Source organism: Diadema antillarum, unplaced genomic scaffold (assembly GCF_040938485.1).
Source record: "Diadema antillarum isolate AM-2024a unplaced genomic scaffold, OU_Dant_1.0 seq00000269_RagTag, whole genome shotgun sequence".
Taxonomy (NCBI): Eukaryota; Metazoa; Echinodermata; class Echinoidea; order Diadematoida; family Diadematidae; genus Diadema; species Diadema antillarum.
This window is the reverse complement of record NW_027271305.1, coordinates 714,424-738,864: the sequence shown is the minus strand read 5'-3', so window position 1 is coordinate 738,864 and position 24,441 is coordinate 714,424. Positions and strand designations below refer to the sequence as shown.

The 24,441-nt window shown below is 38.1% G+C and overlaps 1 protein-coding gene across 1 annotated transcript in view; it reads left to right on the top strand.

Moving 5' to 3' along the window:
* Positions 1-1,206: 1,206 nt before the first annotated feature.
* The window catches only part of LOC139729917 (importin-13-like), a 122,500-nt gene continuing 99,265 nt past the window's right edge, over positions 1,207-24,441 (top strand). The window contains exons 1-2 of the mRNA XM_071640834.1: positions 1,207-1,298; positions 22,445-22,597. Coding sequence (XP_071496935.1) covers positions 22,532-22,597 — 66 coding nt within the window. The 5' untranslated portion in view covers positions 1,207-1,298; positions 22,445-22,531. The remainder of the gene's footprint in view (positions 1,299-22,444; positions 22,598-24,441) is intronic.

Genomic DNA, 24,441 nt, shown 5'->3' with positions numbered 1-24,441 from the left:
GTAATAACAATAATGGGCCTGTCTATCAAGCTCCAATACAGTGCACAATCGATGGACTTAAAAAAAAAAAAAAAAAAAAAAAAAGATAACTAAGGGCATTAATGTAATAATTTGTGATTGTATGCCCCGAAGGACGTCAATGCGATACTGTAATACCATAATAATTGTGTATAACATTTTTCATGATTTCTTCTAGATATGGCACTGTGTCAAAAATAAGGGTGGGGGGGATCAACAGGGTAGGCCTTACATTGATGTAATATGCAAGATGATTAGAAACCATTTGTATGACGCATTAAATAGCGAATTCTAAAAGGAATTAAAAGAATATTAGGTGAAATCGGTTTTGAAATGGCTGAGATATATATACTTCCACTTTTTTGCCGGTAATTTGCTGTGCTATTGTCATTGTCAATGTATTGTTATATTGGAAATTAGATGTATCTCGTCAATTGGTATGTTTGTTTATTTACGGGATTACTCTGTTATGTTGTACAGTAATACCAAGTGAATTGATGGTGTTTTTTTTTTCTTTGCTGGAAGTGAATAAATATTATTTGAACCAACTCAAAAAATAAGGATAGAAAGAGAGAGATAGAACTGATGTGACTGAAAAGCCGATTTGCACAATGTGTTGCCACGCCAATTGTTATCCATGTCGACTTAGTTGTTGCTTATTCATTATTAGTATTGTGTGGATCCCAAGTGCATTCTGTGGGTGGATCTGTTCCTGTTCCTTTGAAATAGCTCCGCTAACAACGAATACAAACTGAATAAAGATCTATAATTAATCCTGTTTCTCGCTGTTTTTTTTTTTCTATCAACTTATATTCATTAGTAGGTCCTACGTTGTACAGTTCAGTCTCTCAACTACGCATAGTTGATGCCGTGGTGAGAGCTCTACACTGCCGCCCGTAGCAGACGATTTATTTAGGTTACCATAATTATTTAGCATTGATTCAACCTAGTTTCCAAATTTAGAACACTAACCCCAGAGATTGCAGACAGTTATTAGTACTAGTAAGTGGTAGTCTGCGCCGCAGTATATAATTAAGTTGATAACTGAATTGTTTTGTCGACTAGTTTCATGTGTATTTTCATTCTAGTTCTCAAATTCTAATCAAAACAGAGAAGGAAAAAGAGTAGATCGGCGTGTATTCCTAGCTGCGCTGCCAGAGTTAAATATGGACGCGAGGTTGTCAGGACAGCAAATATGGCAGCCTCCATACATCTTTTGTAAGTTGTTGTGATAAGGGAACAGGAACAGGAAGACTTTGACCCTTCGGAATCAAGCCAAGGTAGTGTATGCAAATGATCGATATGCTGTATTTGTAAATAATGTCTCACATTCAATGTGAGCGTTCCTCTACATCTGTATTTTCTCTTGTTCTCTCCCCAGCTGTAACCGTTAGCTTTCATGTCTGATTTTCAACATGCATGCAAATCCAACCGGAGTTGACCCTACGGCTACACCACTACGGCCCCGGAGCTCGCGGAGCGCTCCACCACTCACTGACACTGTACCGTACTGCTGCTGTATGTAGGCAGTAGTAGCTTACCGGTACTAACTGCTAGCTGTGAGATGAGAGCAAGCGCCCTGAATGAAGACTGTCTGAAGTGAATGAATAGCGCCTAGCGGGCTATTTCATTTGCATTGTTGAGAAATAGCATATTACACTTCAGCAGGCACCTCTAAACAATAAGTCTCCAGTCAAGTGTCACCATATCCAAAACTAAAAAAAGCCCAGCAAAATTAGGCTGGCGGTCTACCAAATCAGTTCGGGAAACCCACTCACAAGGGGGGCCCCTCCTTATAAGTAACCCGTCCCCCTTATAAGTAACCCCGTCCCCCTTATAAGTAACCCCCGGGGCACCCCTTATAAGGAGTCTCCACGCTTTTTTGCAATGCAACGCGAAAATGAAAGGTCTGCGGCAATTCGCTTGATTATGTCCATAAAGCTTCACAAGTTTCCTAGTTACTCACGAAATTTGAGCAAAATCGGTTTGAGGCATCATATCTAAAATCATGGATTTAAATGCGATGTCAAACGACCCATGCGAATGCTGAAGTGCGAGCGATTACTGGCGTGAGTGTCGCCAGGCGCGGCGGCGCGGTAATGTTTGAGTGCAGACGTGGCGACTGAGTACGGAGACTTTCGTACTCAGTCGCCACGTCTGCACTCAAGCATTGCCGCGCCGCCGCGCCTGGCGACACTCACGCCAGTAATCGCTCGCATTTCAGCATTCGCATGGGTCGTTTGACATCGCATTTAAATCCATGATTTTAGGTATGATGCCTCAAACCGATTTTGCTCAAATTTCGTGAGTAACTAGGAAACTTGTGAAGCTTTATGGACATAATCAAGCGAATTGCCGCAGTCCTTTCATTTTCGCGTTGCATTGCAAAAAAGCGTGGAGACTCCTTATAAGGGGTGCCCCGGGGGTTACTTATAAGGGGGACGGGGTTACTTATAAGGGGGACGGGTTACTTATAAGGAGGGGCCCCCCTTGTGAGTGGGTTTCCCGAACTGAAATGGTCTAGACAATAAACAAGTAAACTTGTCTTAGGACTACAAGTTCTACACTTGCACTAATTGTACCATTATATAGAAAGATCCGTCTGTCCGGAGGACTCTTTTATATTTTGCCATTAACGGCTGTCCTCCGTATGTATACGGAGGGGATCTGTGAAGCCAGATGCAGTCTCCGCGGAACATTCCCCGACGGACAGATACAGACCGATCTTTCGGTCAATTGTGCCATGTGGCATTATACCTCATCGATCATATATTTGCCCATTTATGAATTGTAAACTTGCTCATTATTGACATTAATAAATCCAGACTGCATTGTTTTCATCATAATCAGTTACCCATGATGGACCATGGGCATGGCCATCGTCCATTAACGTGATTAAAAAGAGGTTTTCCTTTGTTTAAGTTTATCCTCTTTTTTACAGCTCTGATTGTATGGTTAGGTGTCTAGTCAACAGCCTGAATGCCCTACTATTTTTTCCATTAATTAAATAGAAAATAGAAAAGTAAATTTATCTGACAATTTGCATGAAATTTAATTTTCAAGTACCTAAAGAAAATATTCTGAATTAACATGCGCTCATTAAAAATGTGATTTGCAATTATTAGATAACCACTTTGAATGTATGGGGTGTTGTTTTTATGCAATCAGTTGCACTTTTACTTTGAAACCAACACCGTACAGCCTTGACCGAAAGATCGGTCTGTATCTGTCCGTCGGGGAATGTTCCACGGAGACTGCGTCTGGCTTCACGGATCCCCTCCGTATACAGACCGAAGTCAATGATTCCAGCTCCTGTGTGGAGCAGTCGCGCACAGATCAAACGTTACGATAAACCAAATTTCAGACAGCTTTTTTGCATTCAAACAAGTTTGACATGACATGACACATTATGCAGCAATATTTGGGGTACATGTAAATTTCTCACATTGTGCAATCGAAATACTCACAGTAACTCGGTTATAACGCAGAAATTTTATCCATATCGCAACATCGCTGTTCGCTACAGTTTTTGTAGAGCGAAGTCGCCATTTTGAATCTGTAAGCCAATCACATGCGAGGTATGTGTTTTAGTTTAAAAAAACACGTAGAAACTACCTCGCATGTGATTGGCTAATAGATTCATACTGTATGTTTCTGCAGTTTGAACGTGACAACGCAACGGGCTGGTTGATGTGTGTTTTATGTTGAAAATTCTACCAAAATGTTGGATTATTCATTAATCTGGTGAGTGTAGTTTATTCTTGAAAAGTTGATTTCACTATACAAGCTTAAATTTGCCGACCTAGCGCCGTGAATTAGACGCAATCGAGAAGGGTGAGGTACCTCACCCAATTTTCCATAGAGACAGTGGTTAAGAACATCCACACAGCAATAGGTACTACGTTGTAATACCTTCCGTCTGTCTACGGAGGACAGCGTTAATGGCAAAAAATAAAAGACTCCTCCGGACAGACGGATTTTTCTGTCTACGTACAGCCCTGCCCTCTATTACCAATATGTGTGAAGTGCACACAGACCCTAATGCTTTTACGACGTGTAGGCCTACGTGTATTTATAATGCACGGTATCATTGTTTTGCTGTTGATCTTGTTTATTGTCAGGTTTTTCAATAATATCTAAAACATTTTCAAATCCCCAGTGAAGAATAGAAACACTGCACATACATGTAGTCTCACGCATGTATGTTTCTTCTTTCACACGCAGTAAGAGGAATGTCTGTTTCAATGTACAGTGTTGGTGTGTTGGTGTGCCAAAATGCCACCACTTCAGAGATTCTACGTATACATGCAAACCTTTGCAGCCCCAAATGCTTTGCTTTCACTTTTCAGACTAATTGCAATTAACTGGAGCTGAGGTGTACTGTATAGATCTAAACCGAGTTTCCACTGCATACTGTATGGTACGGTAGAGTTTTTACAAGACAGTGCAGCGCTTGGTGTGTAGAGTTTTAGACCTAGATCTAACTCCATTTGTGGCCTACTATTGATTAGCATGATTAGTGTTCTAGTACGTACTAATTGACACAGCTTTGCACTGTGGTGTGTGTGTGACTGTTGAGTTTGGTTTAAAATGGTCAGTGGCTAGCACGGTGTGGGTCAGGCTTCGTACCTCTGTACAGTCTGTTTAGGCGGTCATGATTACACAGCCAAGATGATCCTTACTATTGAGTCACGTACATAATGCCTACGTACTGTACTACAAGTAAGAAAGAAAGATCAATGGACTGTAAAGATGAGGTGATCATGAGATGAAGTTGAACACGAATGGAAACAGAACAAAAGAACCATGAAGTGTGGAGATGAGTAGAAAATAGAGAAGGTACTGGAAGTTATAGACATACGAAGGGGAAAGCAATTGGGATGTTTGGGAGGCTAAGTGTGAGAAGAAATGGTAAGGGGCATGTATGGAATATAAACTCTAAAGTTGGAAAGGAAACTGGATTTATATATTAAAAAAAAATCAATGTAACACTCTTACACTTACATGTATATACACCATGTAGTTCTTTGCAAATCACAACGCCCATGAATTTCGCGGAATTTCCAAAGATGCCGCCCTTACATAAAGTTCCCGTCTAAGCACCAGCGTAGCAAAAAAAGTTGGGGGTGATGGGGGCGGTCACCCCCCTTAAGATTCTGAATAATTCTTAGTGCACAAGACTTATCACTTTAAACATTCCGAAAAATCAATAGTTCCTTCATGTACAAGGGGAATATCCCCTTTTAATCAACCCTTTCCTCTCTCAGTTCCTGCGATCAATTTTTTCTTTGATAATTTCCCAAATATTCCATCAAATATGCATATTTATATGAGATATCTCAATTTCAACTTTAAAACGGCAAAAGCTTCCTCGTACGGGAAGGGTGGAGATAGCACTCTCAAACGCTTTCTCCCTGCTCGCATCGCCCCCCCCCCCCCCCACCCGTGCATACAAGTAGACTACTCAGGCCACACTTTGAGTTTTCCAAATATATGCCACAAAATGTGTGCACCAAAACGTTTAACTGCAATCGGAAAATACAGAATCTCCCTCATGTAGAAGGGAGAATAGGGCTTATTCCCTCCCACATCATCATGCTATGTCTCCTTCCACAGACTTGCACTTCTCTGATTGACAGATTTCCAAATATTCCTACAGAAATGTGCGCCAGATTGTTGAAATTCAGTTCTAAAAATGAAAAAAGCTCCCTCGAATGTGGGAGGGGTAACTTGCCACCCTCCCATTGATTGGTCCCCTCCTCTATAGACTTAGTACACTTTGGGGAATGACAATTTCCGAATTTCCCACAAAAAGTGTGCTTCAGATCGCTTTATTTCAATTCTAAAAACGCAAAAGCTCCGTTGAGCGGGAGGGGGCACCCCCCACACCCTCCCCCTCTACCTCATTAGACTTTGTACATACACACACATGATGCACACGCCGAATAAGAGCTAAATGCCGTGATTTTGCTATTAACACTTCCGTGAAAAAAAAAAAAAAACTAATCATTTTCCATTATTTTTTTTCGGGGAGGGGGGGGAGCAAGAAAAAAGTTTGCACCAGATCGCTGAATTTCAGTTCTGAAAAATGTAAAATCACCTTCGAGTGGGAGGAGAACTAATATCCCTTATGTACACCCTCGTGTGCATGCCTTGTACTGTTTGATTGCTTAACAGACAGCGTTCATGAAATTAATTTTAAGAATTATTCATACAAGAAGTTTATTCAAATGGTACCACTTTATAGGCAAATTGTTCAATACTAATCCACATCAAAATATCCTGCTACCTTAAACAAGTGGGGCCGTTTCAAGTCGATGAAACACGCAAAAACACGTATCCAGGCACTTACCCCCTGGGCAACTACCCTCCGGATAACTACCACCCGGATAATTACCCCCCAGGTCTATTCCCCCTTAGGGCAACAACCCCCCGGACAACTACCCTCCTAGGGCAATCACCCTCCAGGGCCATTACCCCCTAGGACAACTACCACCCGGTCATCTACCCTCCTAGGGCAACTACCCCCAAGGGCAATTACCCTTAGGACATCTACCCCCCGGATAACTACCCCCTGGGTAACTACCCCCTGGATGACTACCCCCCGGATAACTACCCCCCAGATAACTACCACCCGGATAACTACCCCCTGGATAACTACCCCCCGGATAACTACCCCTTGGATAACTACCCCCCGGAGAACTACCCCCTGGGTAACTACCCCCCGGATAACTACCCCCAGGATAACTACCACCCGGATAACTACCCCCCGGATAACTACCACCCGGATTACTACCCCCCCATAACCATACCCCACCCCCCCCCCCCCCCCCCCCCGCCCCCTCCTGATACTTACCTCCTGGACAACCCTCCCTCCCCGCCCCCCGAAAGAAGTACCACCCTTTGTAATTTTTCCATAAGTTCATAACACCATATCAGAAGATGCACCTTTCTCTTACACTGTCATCATTTACTCTTTTGGCTTGTCATTTTCTACCGTTATAACACATTAGAAGATAAACATAAGAAAAGGAGAGTTGATTTCACTGCAATTCATATTTCCTTAACATTAGCGAGGGACCCTTCGATATAAAGCCATAATTTCTGATAGGATCCGGGCACGGTTTTATGAAGTCAGTCCTGACAAGCTGTCAGTTCCACACAATTACCAATCGTTGTAGGTCGATCAAAGCAGGTCCATGGTAACAAGTCGGTGACTCGAGCTTATCAATCAAGCAGAACCCATGGTTTTATTGAAATTATTAGAGACTAACAAGATGTCATAACTGGCAACTTTTATCAAACGGTGCCCTAATCTGTCATAAGAGTAAGAATACAGCTTGTTTTACATACAAGTAGAATTGTGCTAGTTTTCAAATTAAATGTTCTCGACACTTTAAGGGGAAATCCAGTTCAAATATAAGTTAGTCTGATTAGAAAGAGTAAAATATTACGAGTTTAACGGTATTTCTTTTTTTTTTACAAAACACCCCTAGTTGTTAACGAAGTCTTTTGTCCTGCACCCTCTTTTTTAATAGATCTATAGAGAGTTGTAGTTGACAGAATCCTTTTTACATTATAGGGCTGCTCTGTTTTATCCCGGCCATTTCAAGAGTATTTTTTTTTCACAAAAACTTGAATCCTTCTTGGAATAACATGCCCTTTAATATTTCGTAAGGGGTTTCTAATTTTCTCACCCAAAAGATGTTTAAAACCTGAAGTTAGGTCTCGACCAAAACCAGACGATATGTAGTGAAAAAATGTGTTTTTTTTTTTCAATTCAAATAGCAAACGTTGTTCGAAAATAACAATGAGAAACATAATTTTCTGGGGGAGAGTTATTGCAAGAGGGGTGACTGTTTGGAGCCTAATTTTAATAAGGAGTAATTGTCAAGGGAGGTAATGCTCTACGGTGATCATACCAAGGAGGTGACGATCTCTTCCCACATTCTTGATATACTAGTTGTTAATGCCCAATGATGCAGTAGGGCAATTCTGAAATGAGCGTTAACGGTATAACAGTAAAATAGTTACAAAATTGATGAAACAATGCAAAGAGAGGAAATTAAGACAGAGACGAAGAACACAAATAAAGATACAGTGCACTCCCGTTACAACGAACACGGTTATAACGAAATTTCGTTATAACGAAGCAAAACTTCTGGTCCCAAAATTATCGCCATTAAAGTCTATGGTACAAAATTTGCTTATAACGAAGACGGTTATAAAAAAAAAAAAAAAAATTTGTTATCACGAAGTATTTTCTGAGCACCACTGACAAAGAAAAATAAAGGAAATGTGCTCCGTTATAACGAAATGCGAATCGCATTCGAAAATGCGTAGCGGAACAAGCATTTTTAAAGCGTCTCTGCATGAGCGAACGCATCATTGAATGTTCACTCCGTGTATCACGCACAGTTTCCGAGGAGAACTTGCATTATTGTAATACAATAATTTGAATTCAGATAAGGTTTGTTTCATTGTTCCGAAGTCCTTTAATACAAAACACACAGATTCTGATACAACTAAATGTCCGTAATAGTTCGGAAATGAAATATTAAGCACATTTTGGCGTTATTCCATAACAAAGGTTCGTTAATCCTTTAATAAAATATGGTCCTTATTCTCATTCTTATACGGTTCGTTAGTCCGAACATGATAGGAATTCAAAACGTTCGTTAATCGGAACATTACAAAAATATCGTTAATCCATGGTGAAAAAAGGAGAGTACACTAACAAAACTTAAGAACTGCAATCCTCATAATCGTCTTAAGATAAATAAATCTTCGAAATAACTAACCTTTCTCATTTCTTTTTTCATTAACAAAATTTCTTCGGAATAACGAACCTTATTTCATTTTCGGATGAAAAAGCCTTCGGAACAACGGACTTTCTGAATAGTGAACCTTTCTCACTTTTTGATTTATAAACCTTCAAAATGACGAACCTCATTTCATTTTCAGATCAACGAACCTTCGGAAAATGAACAATATATTATTTTGATCTAAATCATGAACTTTCGGAATAATGATTATTCAGAAATGCGAACCTCCAGATAAACAAACCATCGGAATCCTGGGAATGGCGAAACTTCGGAATAAGGAGCCTTCGGAGTAACGTACTTTAGTAAGAAAAGAACCTTTGGAATAGCGAACTGTAACCAAATCCTACACCGTCATTTTCTACACATGTGTGACAACACAAACAACTTTATGCTCTTTTTAAAATGTAATATTTAAACGAAATTCAATTCAATTCAATTCAATTCAATTCAATTCAATTCATTTATTTTCATTCTTCTTCTTTTTTTTCTTTTTCAACAAAAACATAACACAAGATAGATCAAGTTTTACATCATAAACAAAGAACATTTGTCTTAATTAATAAATGGTATCAATAAACATAGGAGCGCATACTGGCAAAAAAAAAGATAATACAAAGTCATGCTTCGGTTGAAAAAAAAAGGAAGAAAGAATAGAGAGGTCCACTAAAAAGCAAAGGTATTCTCCCATCTCACATAGCTTTCCAGCGTATGATGAGGATTCAACAAATAGAATTTTTTACGCGTGGTTTCCTTCTTTTCCTTATACATCGCATATTATATTTGTTCGGTTATAATGAAATTTCGTTAAAACGAAAAAAACAAAAAACAAAAAACTGCCGGTCCTGAGCATTTCGTTTTAACGGGAGTGCATTGCACATGAACACACACGAGATAAATCCCTTGTAATGAGAGAAAGAGGAAAGGTGAGTAATGAATGACAGGAATAGACTACCTTCACGGTGGACAGAGAAAAGCGAGAGGGAAGAGGAAGATGATGGGTCAAAACCAGGGCACGTGAGGCATGAGATATAAGCTCCTCAAAATAAAGAAGTGTTACATGGAGTTGTGGAAAACGATAGACGATTGTGGTTAAAAAATATTGCAAAAAGTATAACTCATTCTGAAGTGTAACATTTCTTCAAAATGTCTTTAAATCAATGGTAAAGGCATTCACATATACTATACTATCAAGAGAAATCCGAAATTTCGGAACAGTAAAAGAAAATACAGATTTAGCGAAAATAGTTTTGGTTAAAGGCATTGACATTTACTGGATTACCGGGTAGGATATGAAGAGACAGCTTCGTGTTTTATGAACATAGAGTCAGAATACAGAGGGAGAAATTAAGCTTGTACATAAATCGTCCTAAATGCAAACGATACAAATCGTAAATCCTTAAGATGTTGTTTTCATAAGATGATGTCTCAGTATGGCATCTCCGTGATTCCTGGCAAATAATACAAAGAACTTCGTTTTTTGTAGTAATGATATCCTTTTTATTAAAAGTAAGAGTCGGGGGGGGGGGGGGGGGTGGGGGGCAGTGACCCGGGAGGTAGTTACCCAGGGAGTACTTGACGTGGTGCACTGTCCTGTGGGTAATTTTCCTCTTGATAGTTATAGGGGAGGGGAAGTTGTAGGCCTACTTATCCGGGGTAATCATCCATGGGGAGTTATCGGAGGGGGTAGTTATCGGGTGGAAGTTATCTGGGGTCTAGTTATCGGAGGAGGGGGTAATTAACCTGGGGATAATCATCCTGGTGGTAATTATCGGGGGGGGGGGGGGTAGTTATCCGGAGGGTAATTATCCGGGGGGTAATTATCCGGGGGGTAATTATCCGGGGGGTAATTATCCGGGGGGTAGTTATCCGAGGGGTAGTTATCCGGGGGGGTAGTTATCCTGGGGGTAGTTACCCAGGGGGTAGTTCTCCTGGGGGTAGTTACCCAGGGGGTAGTTTTCCGGGGGGGTAGTTATCCAGGGGGTAGTTTTCCGGGGGGTAATTATCCAGGGGGTAGTTATCCGCGGGGGTAGTTATCCAGGGGTAGTTATCCGAGGGGTAGTTATCCAGGGGGTAGATTTCCTAAGGGGGAATTGCCCTGGGGGGTGATTGCCCTAGGAGGGTAGTTGTCCGGGGGGGTAATTGTCCTACGGGGTAATTACCCTGGAGGGTAATTGCCCTTGGAGGGTAGTTGTCCGGGGGGGGTAGTTGCCCTAGGGGGAAATTGTCCTGGGGGGTAATTATCCGGGTGGTAGTTATCCGGAGGGTGGTTTTCCAGGGGGTACTGTTCCTAGACCCGCAAAAACATGCATCAAATTGCACCATTTACAACATCAAAATGCAAAAAATTTTCACCGTGGGAGGGGGGACACCCCCCTCGCACACCCTCCCCCTCCCGCTCGCTCAGGCTTGGTCGCTTCGCTCCCTGGCATAGAAACCGCCCCCAAGATCAGCCCCCCCCCCCCCCCCACACTGAAAAACGTTCCGCGGCCCCTGAATATGTGCTACACATAGTGTATGCCTACAAGGTATATGTTGTGATGATCCATGGCATCAATCACACTCATGAGAGTCATGCCAATTGTGCTGTTAAAGTTGGTTCACTAGTGATAGATCATCTCAGTACATTGTAAATTGTGGCATCATTAGCTTTATACTCGTTAGTACATCCACGTCTACTGTTCAAGAACTGTTTTGCAAAAATAGCAAAACTAATTCACAATTCATGATTTCTCTAATTTGTATTGATTATGTGATCAAATTTTTGTTCTTGTGCTCATAGACTTTTTCCTCTTTCTTTTCAGATTAGCTCCTAAATGACCTCAAATTTCCCTTTAATTACCTCCGCCAAGGGAGGAGGTTATGTTTTCGTTATCGTTGGTTTGTGTGTTTGTTTGTCCTTGTGCAAAATAACTCAAAAAGTAGGTAATGGATTTGGATGAAACTTGCAGGAAAGGTTTAGAATGATACAAGTAACAGATGATTAAATTTTGGTAGTGATCCGAGAATTTTGGGGGAAGTTATGAAGGATTTTTGATATTTTGCAGGTAGGGTCAATTAACTTAGGAGTTCAGGCTGCGCATATTTGAGGTTTGCATGCGCAGCGTGCACTAAAGTGCGTGCTCTAGTTTCTACTGGGGCGAGGCGCGCTGTGCAGCTGAGGGTTTATGACGTAACAATGGCTTCTATATTGGGAAATCGGGTGACTTTCAGCACACAATGCTATAAGTTCGTATGGGTAGAAATCACTGAAATCTCTATGGAAGAACAAGATCAGTGGTGGAAATGAGCTGCATGCTTGGCGGAGGTCTGCGCTCTCAGAGTGCTTCTCTAATTTCTTGTTTTCATTGCTTACATGGGTCAAAGAAGACTAAATTGTCTCTGCTTCCAAGTCTATTTCCTTTTCTTCTCAAATGGTTTAAGATGTTTTGCAACTTTCTTCAGTTTGCAGAGAAAGTGGACATTTCAAGTTCCTCCTCCAGAAAAGAAACTCAAAGTCCTTTATGATGTCCCTTAGTAAATTGATCAATTGAATAAGTTTGACTAACAGTGTGTTCACAGAACTCACTATGTACTGAGTACATAATATATTACTCATATTGGGACACATAAGGCAGTTTCTCAAGTGGATGAATAGCAATTGAGAATCCAAATGACAGAATTGACAAGTAGATACTATCCGTTTTCAGGAGACATGGAAACAACATTTGACCGCCCACCTCGAAATCCACAAAAAGTAGGCCAAAATGAAATAAGGGAGAATTAGGAGGTACAGGGTCACTCAGGCATGCTGTGCAGAAGTATCAATAAAAAACAAACAAACAAAAAGTGGTCCAGAAAAAAGGCTAACATCTTGATTTCAGTTTTGTTTCAAGTCATTAGGTAAGACAAACTCTAAAGATTTTAGTTAGTCACCCCAAATGACTTATTTTGGTCCATTAGGCCTAAAGAGAATCCTACATGTAGTCTGCAACCTTTTGTGAGATTTGAGCTGGGTGATCACATATTAAAGCGCATATTTAGTGCATTTATATTATGTGAGACGATGCTTTTGTGAATTGTTGGTTTTGTGAATATCAAAACTCAAGAAACTTGCAAAAATAAAAAGAAGAATGTGAAATGTACTGCATACAACTGTATACAGTGCTTTCATGGATTCTTAAATGTTGCAGTAATTTGTGTTTGGTCTGGAGTTGCCCATTCATTGCACCTCCGTCCAACACACTGGCATTGTCTAGATTCTGTCTATAGAGGGCAGAAGACCTGTTCCACTGTTGCACTTGATGTCTCCCTCCCATGAGTTTCCAGACTTAAAAGCTGAATATTAGGTGGAAAAGTTTTCGTTTGATGAATCTTGTATTCTTCAAAGCTGTTGTTAAAAGTCTTCAAAATCATGAGAAAATAGAGATCATTTAAATTTGTCCTGCCTGGAAAAAAAAAATGCTTTAGGTATAAATGATTCAATTTTACAACATCATATCAAGCTTTAATATTTGTTTTCTTCTACTAGCGATTCTTTTCATAAGCAGCTTGTAAATATCTGTACATTTGTCATATGTTTTACAAGAGTTGATTTGTGGAGAAAACTGTTGCATTATCTATACTTTTCATTTGCAATTTGTATACACACACTAGGCAGGTTTGTCAGTCTATCCTGGATGATACAATAAATATTCCATGTACGATGTATATGTCCATATCAAAGCAGGAACTTTTACCTGGCATTCAGCCATACATATTTTCAGATACACTATTAGACAGACAGGAAGAAGTAATGAAATACATACATGTAGGATCTGAAAAAACAAATGCATGAATGAATTAACCTAAATTAATGCATCAATAAGTATACAAATGTATCAATGAATTTATGAATGAATTATTAAATAAATGGAAAGCTATTAAAGCAGGTGAATATTCCAATGAATGCATGAATACTAATAAATATTGAAATGAATGAACTGAATGTAAGATCAAAGAATAGATAGAACTTATGCAAATAAGAGTAACCTAGATATTAGACTAGACTAGAAAATAATACATAAAATCATAGAAGATTGACAGTTTCATGAATAAAATTTAACAGTTGAATCATGGGCATTTCAAACATTTCCCTCCATTCCTCCTGTGCCATCACTGTTTAGGACTTCCATATCCTTACACAGGAAAACATTTCAGGCACATCTCGTTAATCAGTTCCTCTGAAGCAAGATATGCTATAATCCAAAATTAGGCTGTTCAGAGTGTGGATAAAGCTGGGATCAGAACATATATTATCCAACTATACAATTTATTTGCGAACCAAATTGTTCCTATTTGATTTTTGGAAATGTACTGTGTGTACACTTTAAAATGTTGTGTTTGCCCGATCATGTCATGATTGAAGATGACAGATACACATGCCCCTACAAACCAAAGACTACCAAAGTTATATAATGCTCTGCTACAATATGAGGAAGGTTCCTGTAGCATACTTTTCAACAGCCGTATAAGTTTCAGTTCTTTGTTCTTATGTAGTTCAAAGAACATGCTCTCCCTTTCTTCCTTCACACATAGGGAATAAACACTTGTAGACTATTTCTGTTTATCAGTGTTACACAGTATTACAGGTGGTGTAAACTGCAACTTCTCCCTCTAAATATCTCTACACTATGATAGTTACGTGGTGTGATCGCCCAAAAGTTGTTAGGTTTTCTTTTGTGTGTGTGTGTGTGTGTGTGTGTATGTGTGCGTGTTTCATTGAGAAAACAGAGCACAACACAATCTTCACAGGCAGATATAAACTGATAAATATGATCAGTTGAAAAAAAGGAAAAAAAAGAAAAAGAAAAATTCTTGTGATAAGGATTTTGTTTTAAAATAGTTAGAACAGGATCGTGTGCCAATAGTTAAAGGTCCTGTTTACCCTTGGAAGCAGTGATTTAAAAATGTTCAAGCTATCACATTTGATGCGCATATGTAGGTCTGTTGTATCACAAAACATCTACCATATAAAATTTTTGCTATATAATGTAAGGAGATATCAGTATTTTTCTCAATAAACCATAACCATAGACTGTTTAGTCTGAAAACATTTTTATTATAACTATTGTTCACATTTTATGTATTTAGCAATATATAACATTGATTATGTGGAGTCAAATTTTTACAGTGGTTGTTTCTATCCCTAACTCACATTTTAGAACTATTTTAAAGCACTAATGCTGTGGGTTTTTGTTTGATTTGCAAATGATAAATAATGCCTTTAACCGTGATTCACACCCCCTTGACACTATCGATTGGTTCTTGCAGACGGAATATTTGTGGCCAACTGAAATATCATCACAACCTCACTTTGGCTGACTTTCAGATCTGGATTTATAAGGCTCTACATCAGAGGTTGATGTGGCAGGGTTTGTCATCTGCACACCCTTATTTAGCCCCATTTGTTGGTCCAATCCATTAGAACATGTAGGAGATATTTGAATTGAAGGAGAGAGAAAAAACAATGAAAGAGAGCAAAAGGCACACAAGGAGAGTAAGAGAAATGGAGTGACAGCAAGAGATAGAAAAAAAAGAGCTGATGGGGAAAAAATATAAAAAGAAAGGAAAAAAGATGCAGCACTACAATTGTAGGAAACAGCTGAAGAAACAGACCAACAGGTGTAAAGAGATAGATAGAAAGAGAGAGAGAGAGAGAGAGAGAGAGAGAGGAGGAGGAGAGAGAGTCTGTTATTGTCTGACGTCACAATGTAAAGATTTTCAAATTTGGAGTCCTTGACAGATCCTAGAATGTCCTTTATCTTTTAGAGTAATTTTATAACACAATTTCCATGTTATGTTTTTCTTGTGGATTTCTCTTTTGCATTCATATAGTCAAAAAAATATGTAATTTATTTGCTTACTTGTTCATTTATCAACATATAAAGACCATACTGTTATTTATTTATTATATATTATTTAAATTTGTGCAATTTGAATTTCTTTGTTTATGTAGCATTATGTATATTACCCTATATTATATTTGAAATACAATTATTTGAGTTGAAAATTAAATTGAATGGGGGGGGGGGAGGAGAGAAGGGGTGGGTGAGAGAGTGAGAGACAGTGGAAAAACAAACATACTTAAAAAAAAACTACATTTTAGCCAAGGTCTATCATATGGGAATCCATTAAGAGTTTTAAAAAAGTTTAAAGTTTCAGGGCCAAGATTATATTGTTCCCACTCTTGTGTACAATGTTTTGTTGTTTTTAGGCAACTATTCAACAAAATGATTGCCAACAACAACAAAAATGGTTGAATGCCCTTAATGATATGACATGGTAATTGTATATGTGATATGTTCTGATATGACTGATGAAAATTTATGATATGGTATTGAATATATGATTCAATATACATGTATTCGCTGTGAGATCATATGGGCAATTCCACGGTAACTGACGTTACACGTAAGGATTTTCATGAGATTGTTTACCTTGTAGTTTTGTGAATGAAAGCACCTTGGGCTTGCAATTAGCATTGATGAATAAGTTCATGAGAATGAAGAAATAGGTGGAAAGTTTTTCTCTCAAACTGCATTTCTTATCACATAGCAAGTGAAAATGTGTCGGTAACTGACGTTACGGAAAAAGGACATGGGAAATTATGGTGTAGATGAAAATGGAAATATCTCATGTCCCTGACTTTTAGCCTTTATGTGTTTAATATGGCAATACACCTAGGTTCTTAGGAACAGGTGTGCAAAATAATGTGCACTTTAGATATTTCCTTTTAGCACCATGCCAATTTCAGTGAAGGCATACCGGTAACTGACGTTACGTAACTGACGTTACGCTTACATTTGCCATAGGGTTTACACATGCAAAATCATGATTGGGAATAGCTATGTGATATTTCATAATTCTGACCATTCAGAATGATTTGGTTGATATGGAGTCATACCTTGGTTTATCAGTCATAAATACACAATGAAATGAAACAGCAGTCCATTTTCTTTGTGTTCTATGAAAACTTAAAGGTAAACATGTCAGTAACTGACGTTACGTAACTGACGTTACACATACTTTGCTGTGGGGTCTACAGAGAACTAATTTATTTAACAGGTTATTATACTGCTGCAATGTACCAGTGACAATCCCAGGCAACTACAGCAACAAATTAAAACAAAATCTAAAGACACAAATAATATTGGGTGGGCCCTTATAGGGGGCACCCCCCCCCCCCATGCCATAGCACAGTTGGGCAAAAATAATGTAAATGCACAAGAGGATATTTCTTGACATTTGTCTGAAGATTTAATTTTCATTCAACATTTATGATTACACAGAGCCATTAATAGATTAAGCAGTTCCAAGTATAAATATATTGACGTGACTAAGGGCTTTTTTGTTTGTTTGTTTTTTTAATGAACAGGAAAGTTTTTATCTACAAATTGTACATAGAGTGCTCCACCCATAATACCTTGTAGTACTACACAAAACATGGATATTTTTGTGCTTGAAAAAAATATCAAATTATCTTCCAGGTCATGGGGAAAAAAACATGTATCAACTCATAAATATGCATAAATATGTATGAAATCTATTGTGATATATTTCTCCTTCTTTTCTTTATTTTACTCCTGATGATCTCCATCATCAATTGATTTAAATGAAAAGTGTCACACTTTTAATATTTCTCTGTGAAGAAGAAAAATAAATGCTTTTTTGGTCAAAAGAGCATTATTGTTTTATTCCTAGCTTGAAGTAATTTAACTGTTTTTCTTTTCCTTATCACTGATATATCACGGCTTGCAAATAAATTCCAGATACCAAGAAATCGGACTTTGCAACGAAAGAATACTAAAATCGATATAAAAGACTCTTCCTGTTCATAATTATCATGTGTTGTATTACAAAATGTCCCTGCATGAATAGAATAAATTAATCAACAAATACACACTGTATGAACAATATTTTTTAAACCCTATAGAATCCTCTCTCACTTTGAGTAACATCAGTGTTAAGTTTCAAACAATAATGAGTACATGCCTTATGTACCATAATACAAGATGAGCCATGTTAACTACACCACACATTTAAGTGCAAGAGAAGAAATATCTGTTTGTGCATTTGCCTTGAGGTAGAAACTTGACTAAGCTTCCTGAAAAAAAAAGAAAAATGCCAGCAAAAGCAAAAATTGGTGGAGATTGTTAAACTGTTGCTATACAGCTGTGCAGAAGTTTGGTTTTTTTTTTTGTAGAAAATGTGGTTAACAGGGAATCATGTCACTGATTAGGCCTACAAACTTTGGTAGCTTTATCATCCCGTAGGACTGGGAATGTACTAATTTGAGTGCGTATACTGCATGTGGCAAACTAAACTTCCAGATGATTTAACCTTAAACTTGTGCTGAATCAAAAATCGAAAGCTCAAGCCCCCCCCCCCCAAAAAAAAAAGATAATCATGGTAAATGAATGAATAAATGAATTTAGAAATTTAAAAAAAAAAAATTTCCATGGACATACCATGGTAATGACATCATTTCCTATGAAAGGGATTCCTGCTCTTTGTTGTAAGTTGACTTCCCAGATGTATTGAAATGGCCAAAAGTCAAAAAATTTGCCTCAGTTATAATTACTGTCATGGTAACTGACGTTACATACTCGTGTATGACGTTTCGGTAACTGACGTTACACATTTTGTAGTGTTCATTTTGACTCTCCAGTATGCCAAGTATCCTTATTTCTGGTATTAAAATAAAGGCATATGGGCATACATTAGAAATCCCAAGTTACATCATACAGCTCACTTCCTTTGATGAATGAACTTAAAAATTCCTTGTTTTTGGTAACTGACGTTACGTCCATCATTATCAAAGTAATTAACAGTTTTTATCAAATTGTTTAAAGCTACCAGCTTTTTTTTCTATCGTGTGGTAAAAGACTTCTCTGGTAACTGCATACATATGAAAGATTGTTGTTTAGTGTACTAATAAAGTGGATATACAGAGAGTAAGTTATGCGACAATACACTCTTTCTTACCATTGAGTTATAGGCATATTTTGGCAGCCATTTTGAAAATCAAAATGGCCGCTTTTATTGAAAAACATAATGATTCTTAAAACTTCAACTCAAGTACTGTCTGAAAATGTATGGTGTTTGAAACAAATATCATTTTGAATTTTTGGCACCTGTGTCCTAGTTACCGTGGAATTGCCCATTATGAGATGAGGGGGAATTTTTAATGGTGATTTGTGTAGTCATCATGCATGGAATCTGCAACAAACACATGTCATCAAAATGACAAAATGCGTATATACAATTTGTATTACACCTAATACAGTGTACGTATTGCAAACAGTGAAAGGAAAGGTATGATTTGAAAAGAACAAACAACCTCCTACTGTATATAAATCCATGATTATATCTAAATGATTCTATTGTGTATCATGTATGATGATAATTTAACAATTTATTTACCTCTGGTACTGTGTATACCCCCTGGAACAATTAGTACAGGTGTACGAGTCTATTACTCATCTTTTCTTTTTTTATCGTACACCTTTTGATTGTTATTTTTTTGACAATGCATATTATATGACAAAGGCAATTACATAATGATGGTGTTAGTAGCCACCCTAAATGTGAATGATTGGTTTGATCCTGTAGGCCAGCCCTTGCCAATCGCTGTGGCCGCCAAAAGGGGTGATGAAACACAACTGAATCTTGTTGTCAGCTCCTCCCGTGTCCCACCCGTCTCATGCACATGTACTCACACACACGCTTCAAAAGGCAAAAGCATGCGTTGCCGGGTGGTGGCGTTAGTGGGCCGTGATTGCGGGGAGCGCCAGTTGTCTGGCTGGCAAATCCCTTCCTTCCTCTTTGCTGTGGAAAATGATTCACGAATGTTCACGAAACAGATCCGTGCCTTCCCTGATCCATGCCGAGGATAAATAGTGGAATCCCATCCCCCTTTCCAGCGCCCTCGTCTGTTCCCAAGTCTACAAGTGGGACTGTTGTCGGAAGGTGCCATTTAGAATTAGACATTTCCAGTAGCACTCCGAGAGGGCTCAAGTCATAATTCCATCTCCAATCTGCCAGTACTTGGAAAAATTGCTGTAATTCCGTGCGCAATCTGCAGATTCTAGGAAAAATTGAGCGCTCACATATTTTTACGCTTTTCCAAATAGATACTGCAAACTCTGTGATGATTTTGTCTCACGCAGTGCAAGAAGTGAGCGATCAATCCAATATAATTATATTTATTGTCACTTGAGATCTGCTTTGATTTTGCTTTTTTAGAGGATCTTTTCATAGTCAAGCAGTTAGTTCATTGTGAATCTCGTTTTGCTCATATCTATAAGATCACATTTTATGATGAAGTAAGATGCAGTCAACATTTCTGTACAGCATCTTTGTGTGATATTGAAATATGTTCACATATGAAATATGTAACCCTGCCAGCTTGAAAATACTAGTTTTATTTGAATTTCCTGTGCTGATTAATATCTCAGTGTCCCTGGGGTGACCAGACCCTGTATTTACATCCTGTTATAAAGTAATGTATCATGAATTTACAAAGCACAGATAAACTTCTTCATTTTTTACAACATTTTTGCAAAGTGAAATCACTGCTGATGTAAAAAAAAATGTAGAAATGTTGTTATAGATTTCATTAATAATTGTATTGTGTTAAACCTCAAATCAATATTTTTGAATTTCAAATTGAGTTTAAGAGTTTTTTTTTCATATTTTTGTTACCTCAGGGATGTTATATGCATCTATAACACGAGTATGCCATCTATCAAATGTATGGAAAATAGTGGTATCTGTGAGACAGTTGGTTGAAGTATTTTCTTTTCTTTTTTTTTATTTTTTAATTTTTTTTTTTTTTTTAGGGGGATATGAATTTTGATGAGAATCTCTCAGATAATTTGTCCCTGCTGCCAGTCACAATACTGATGACTGTACAGGACACGGCATTATTGAGTAATTCTTGCTCAGGAAGAAAAGAAGACTAAAGTGGCGAAGGAGAAATTAATTGCAACTTATTTCATTGCAGAGGAATCATTTTCTAGCACATTTTCTGTCAATGCGGTCAATCCTCATCTTCAACAAATGTTGACTATTAAATTTAAGGTATTTGCATTTTGTGCATGTGTGTGTGTTTTGGAAGATTTTTTTCTTTTTTTTTACCTTTAAGTAGTTTAAGAAGGCTTGTATAATCAATTTATTGTTCTGGAATACTAAAATTGTGTAATGTTATAGGTTGTTTCCCCCTCCCCCTTTTTTTTTTGGGGGGGGGGGTATGGATGAATGCCCTATAACTGTTTGCTGGCTCTTTTTTTTTTCAAAGAGCCAAATATATGTACTAGTATTTTTTTTTTTTTTTTGCCAAGATTACAGCATTCACGTTAGGTGCAGAATGTTCTTAACTGTATGTTAGCAACCCTTATTTTTCTGTGCAGCCACAGATGAAAGATTTTAAAGGTCCTGTTTACCATTGGTAGCAGTGATTTGAAAAAATGTTCAAGATATCACATTTAAAGGATACATGTAGGTCAGCTGTATCACAAAACATCCTACCATCAGAATTTTACAATAAAACCTAAAATATAAGGGATATCACTATTTTTCTCAATAACCCGTAACTGTAGATGGTTTAGTCTGGAAACATTTTTATTATAGCCATTGTTCACATTTTGTTTATTCAACAATATTTACTTAACATTGATTATAAAAATACTAATTCAACTTTTTTTACGTTGGTTGTTTCTATCCCTAACTCACATTTTAGAACTATTTTTAAGTACAAATGGTAAATTATGCCTTTAATTGATATTCCATAGGAAGCATCCCATTTCAAGCGGTAGTGGGAAGATGGTCACATGTCTTTTAATAGTCTTTAGTCTCAAAGATAGTGTGATTTCATGTCCATCAAAATTTGATGGCTTCATTTCAGTGCTATATGCACAGAGTGTCCTTGTTCATAGGGAGGAAATTCCTCTTTTTAAAAGTCAATCGCTGTCACATCATTCAGCAGTAACAGATGTTTACATCAAGCACTGTGGTCGCCATGCCGACTGCTCATCACTCAGCATCTGACAATAGGCCACGTAGCTGTTAACGATTTCGTGAGACAACCTGCGCAAGTTGTGCAACACATTCTCACACAATGGGCGAACTCCACTCAAAAAAAGAAAAAGTTTGCTTCCTCTTCTAGTTAAACCCCGCCCCAAGTACAGCCAATTAACCAAGCAAGCCATGTTAATTGTTCATCGACCCATTATGGTAACATTAAATCTTTTTTTCACCCCTCTTGCCCCTCCTCACTCTTTCACACTCTCTCTCCCTCTCTTTCTCTCTCACTTGATTTCTTTCTGTCCTTTTATGTTTTGTCATCATCTTTCCTTAAAAAAACAACAACATTGTCCCTCTCTTGCTCTTTGTCTCCTAATCCCTCTGTGTCACATTCTGTCTTTTTTTTATCTTTCTCACGTTTTGAAACTCTTTCTCTTTCTCCCTCACCTTCTCTATCTCATGTTCTGCCTTTGTCTCGTGTCTTTCTGTCCCTCCCTCTCCTCCTCGTCCTCCCCCCCCCCCCCCCCCCCCCCCGCCTCTGTCTCCCTCTTACTAAGCAGGAAGTGTGTGCCTTCAGGTAGCCTGATTGGCTGGCGTGAGGCGGTGAGTTTTCGCTGAGCTCTGTGTCTTCGGCAGCTGACTTCAGAATGGCCTCCTCGCTGCGAGCATCTGCCGACGGCTCGCCAGAAGTTACTCTGGATAACATTGAGAAGGTAAGGAGGTGTTTACTGCACGTGTGTGAAGGGAGACGCTCGGCTTCCGGTAAGCTCCAAAGTTAGGTTATCTATCTCGCAAAGCAGGCTGCATGTTTTGGAAAATGAGAAATATATTTGAAATGCCTCCAGTTGTGTATTTTGTAGCCTGCCCTGGTACATTCACATTTGTGTGTTACACATATGCAATTTGTAAGTATAAGTCCCTATGCATGTTGATACAAAGTTATGGGGGAAATTCTTTGTCTTTCAGTCTGATTGAATGAAGGGAAATTGCTTTAAAAGACAGAAGAAAGGAAAGACGCTGTGCTGTACTTTTCGCAGTTGTGTTGATTTTTTCCATTTTAAGGATTTTATCAGCACCGTTTTGAAAGTAAAGTGGCAAGATAGTGTACGTGTGATCCTTTCTATGGAGAGGCATGAAATGTATGTAGGTCAGTGTATCAACTGCTCAGCTTAGATGAAGTGTTTAATGATCAAAATCTAATTGATTGTGATTAATTTCTATTTTTTCCCCAAATTGAATTCATTTGTTATACTTACATTCTGGAGAGTTTGAGAGGAAAATCTGCAGAAAGTGGCCTGTTCTGTAAACAACAACAACAACACCAACAGAAAACAAAACACCAACAAAACAACAAAACGACAAATCAAACCCCAAAACCATCAAAAAATTAATTTATTGGAAATGCCCCTCGTAGTCTTATCATAATTCACTGTTTATATTTTATAAGTTTCATATTACATTTTGTTATTGACATTTTACTTTTAAATGATTTAACCCATTGAGGACGGACTGGATTTGCTATAGCATGCATTTCCCATAGACACCTACCCGAGTATTCTCGGGACTAGTCTTCAACGGGTTAATAAAGACCTGAATTCGTTGATATGAATATGGCTCTAAATGAAATGTTACATTTTAACAGACGGTATATCTATCTATTTGCAAATCTTTGAAAAAATGGGGGAAAAAAGTAATTAGCCATATGATGGTTACCTCTATTCATGTCCACTTATTATTATTTTTTTTTTTTTATACAGCACTGTAGTGATTTAGGAATTCTGACAAGTGTGTTTGTTGTCTTTAACAGAAACATATCCATTTTACGTACACATAAATGTTATCCAGCTGGAGATGTTGTGCCTGATACTTGCAGAGAAGCAAAATTGCATTTTTATCTACAGGAACTGCATGTCTAAATGTTTGACACACATGAAGTCATCGTGTAAGCAGTACGTGGGTAATTCAATGTCCTAATACCGCCTTTAGATAATGGATTTGGATTTGCAAAGAAAGCATGCTTATCTGAGAGAGCAGTTCGTGTAGAATTCCCGTTACGTTGATGAAAGTTGTCAGTAAAAATGTTTGCTCAAAGTGTGCCAGAAATTGGGTGTTCTGGCATCAAGAAGTGAATATTATTCCAACTTTCTGGCATTAGCAAAGATAACAGAAATGAAATTAAAAATTATGTGCTTACATTATATAACATAGGGGACGTATGAGAATTGCAGCTTAGCAATCCTCTATTCTGCAAAGTATGTCAGATAATTAATTGTACAGTGCACTAAAGCTGACTTCAAATTTGTCAGTTTGAAGGGGAGGGGTGATCATTGTAAATTTTGTCTTTTGTTAAATAAGATGATGTAATTGTGATCCAAATTTTGACCTTATATGCATTACCTTAGGAAAATATCAAAATTGCCTTCATTCGTTCCCATGCATTTGTTTCATTTGTGTCAACTGCTTCAAATCTAACTCAACTTTTAAAGAGCACCTATACAATTATATGCCTGCCAATACTAACTTTCAATGATTGTCCTGGAATATACTGCCATACACC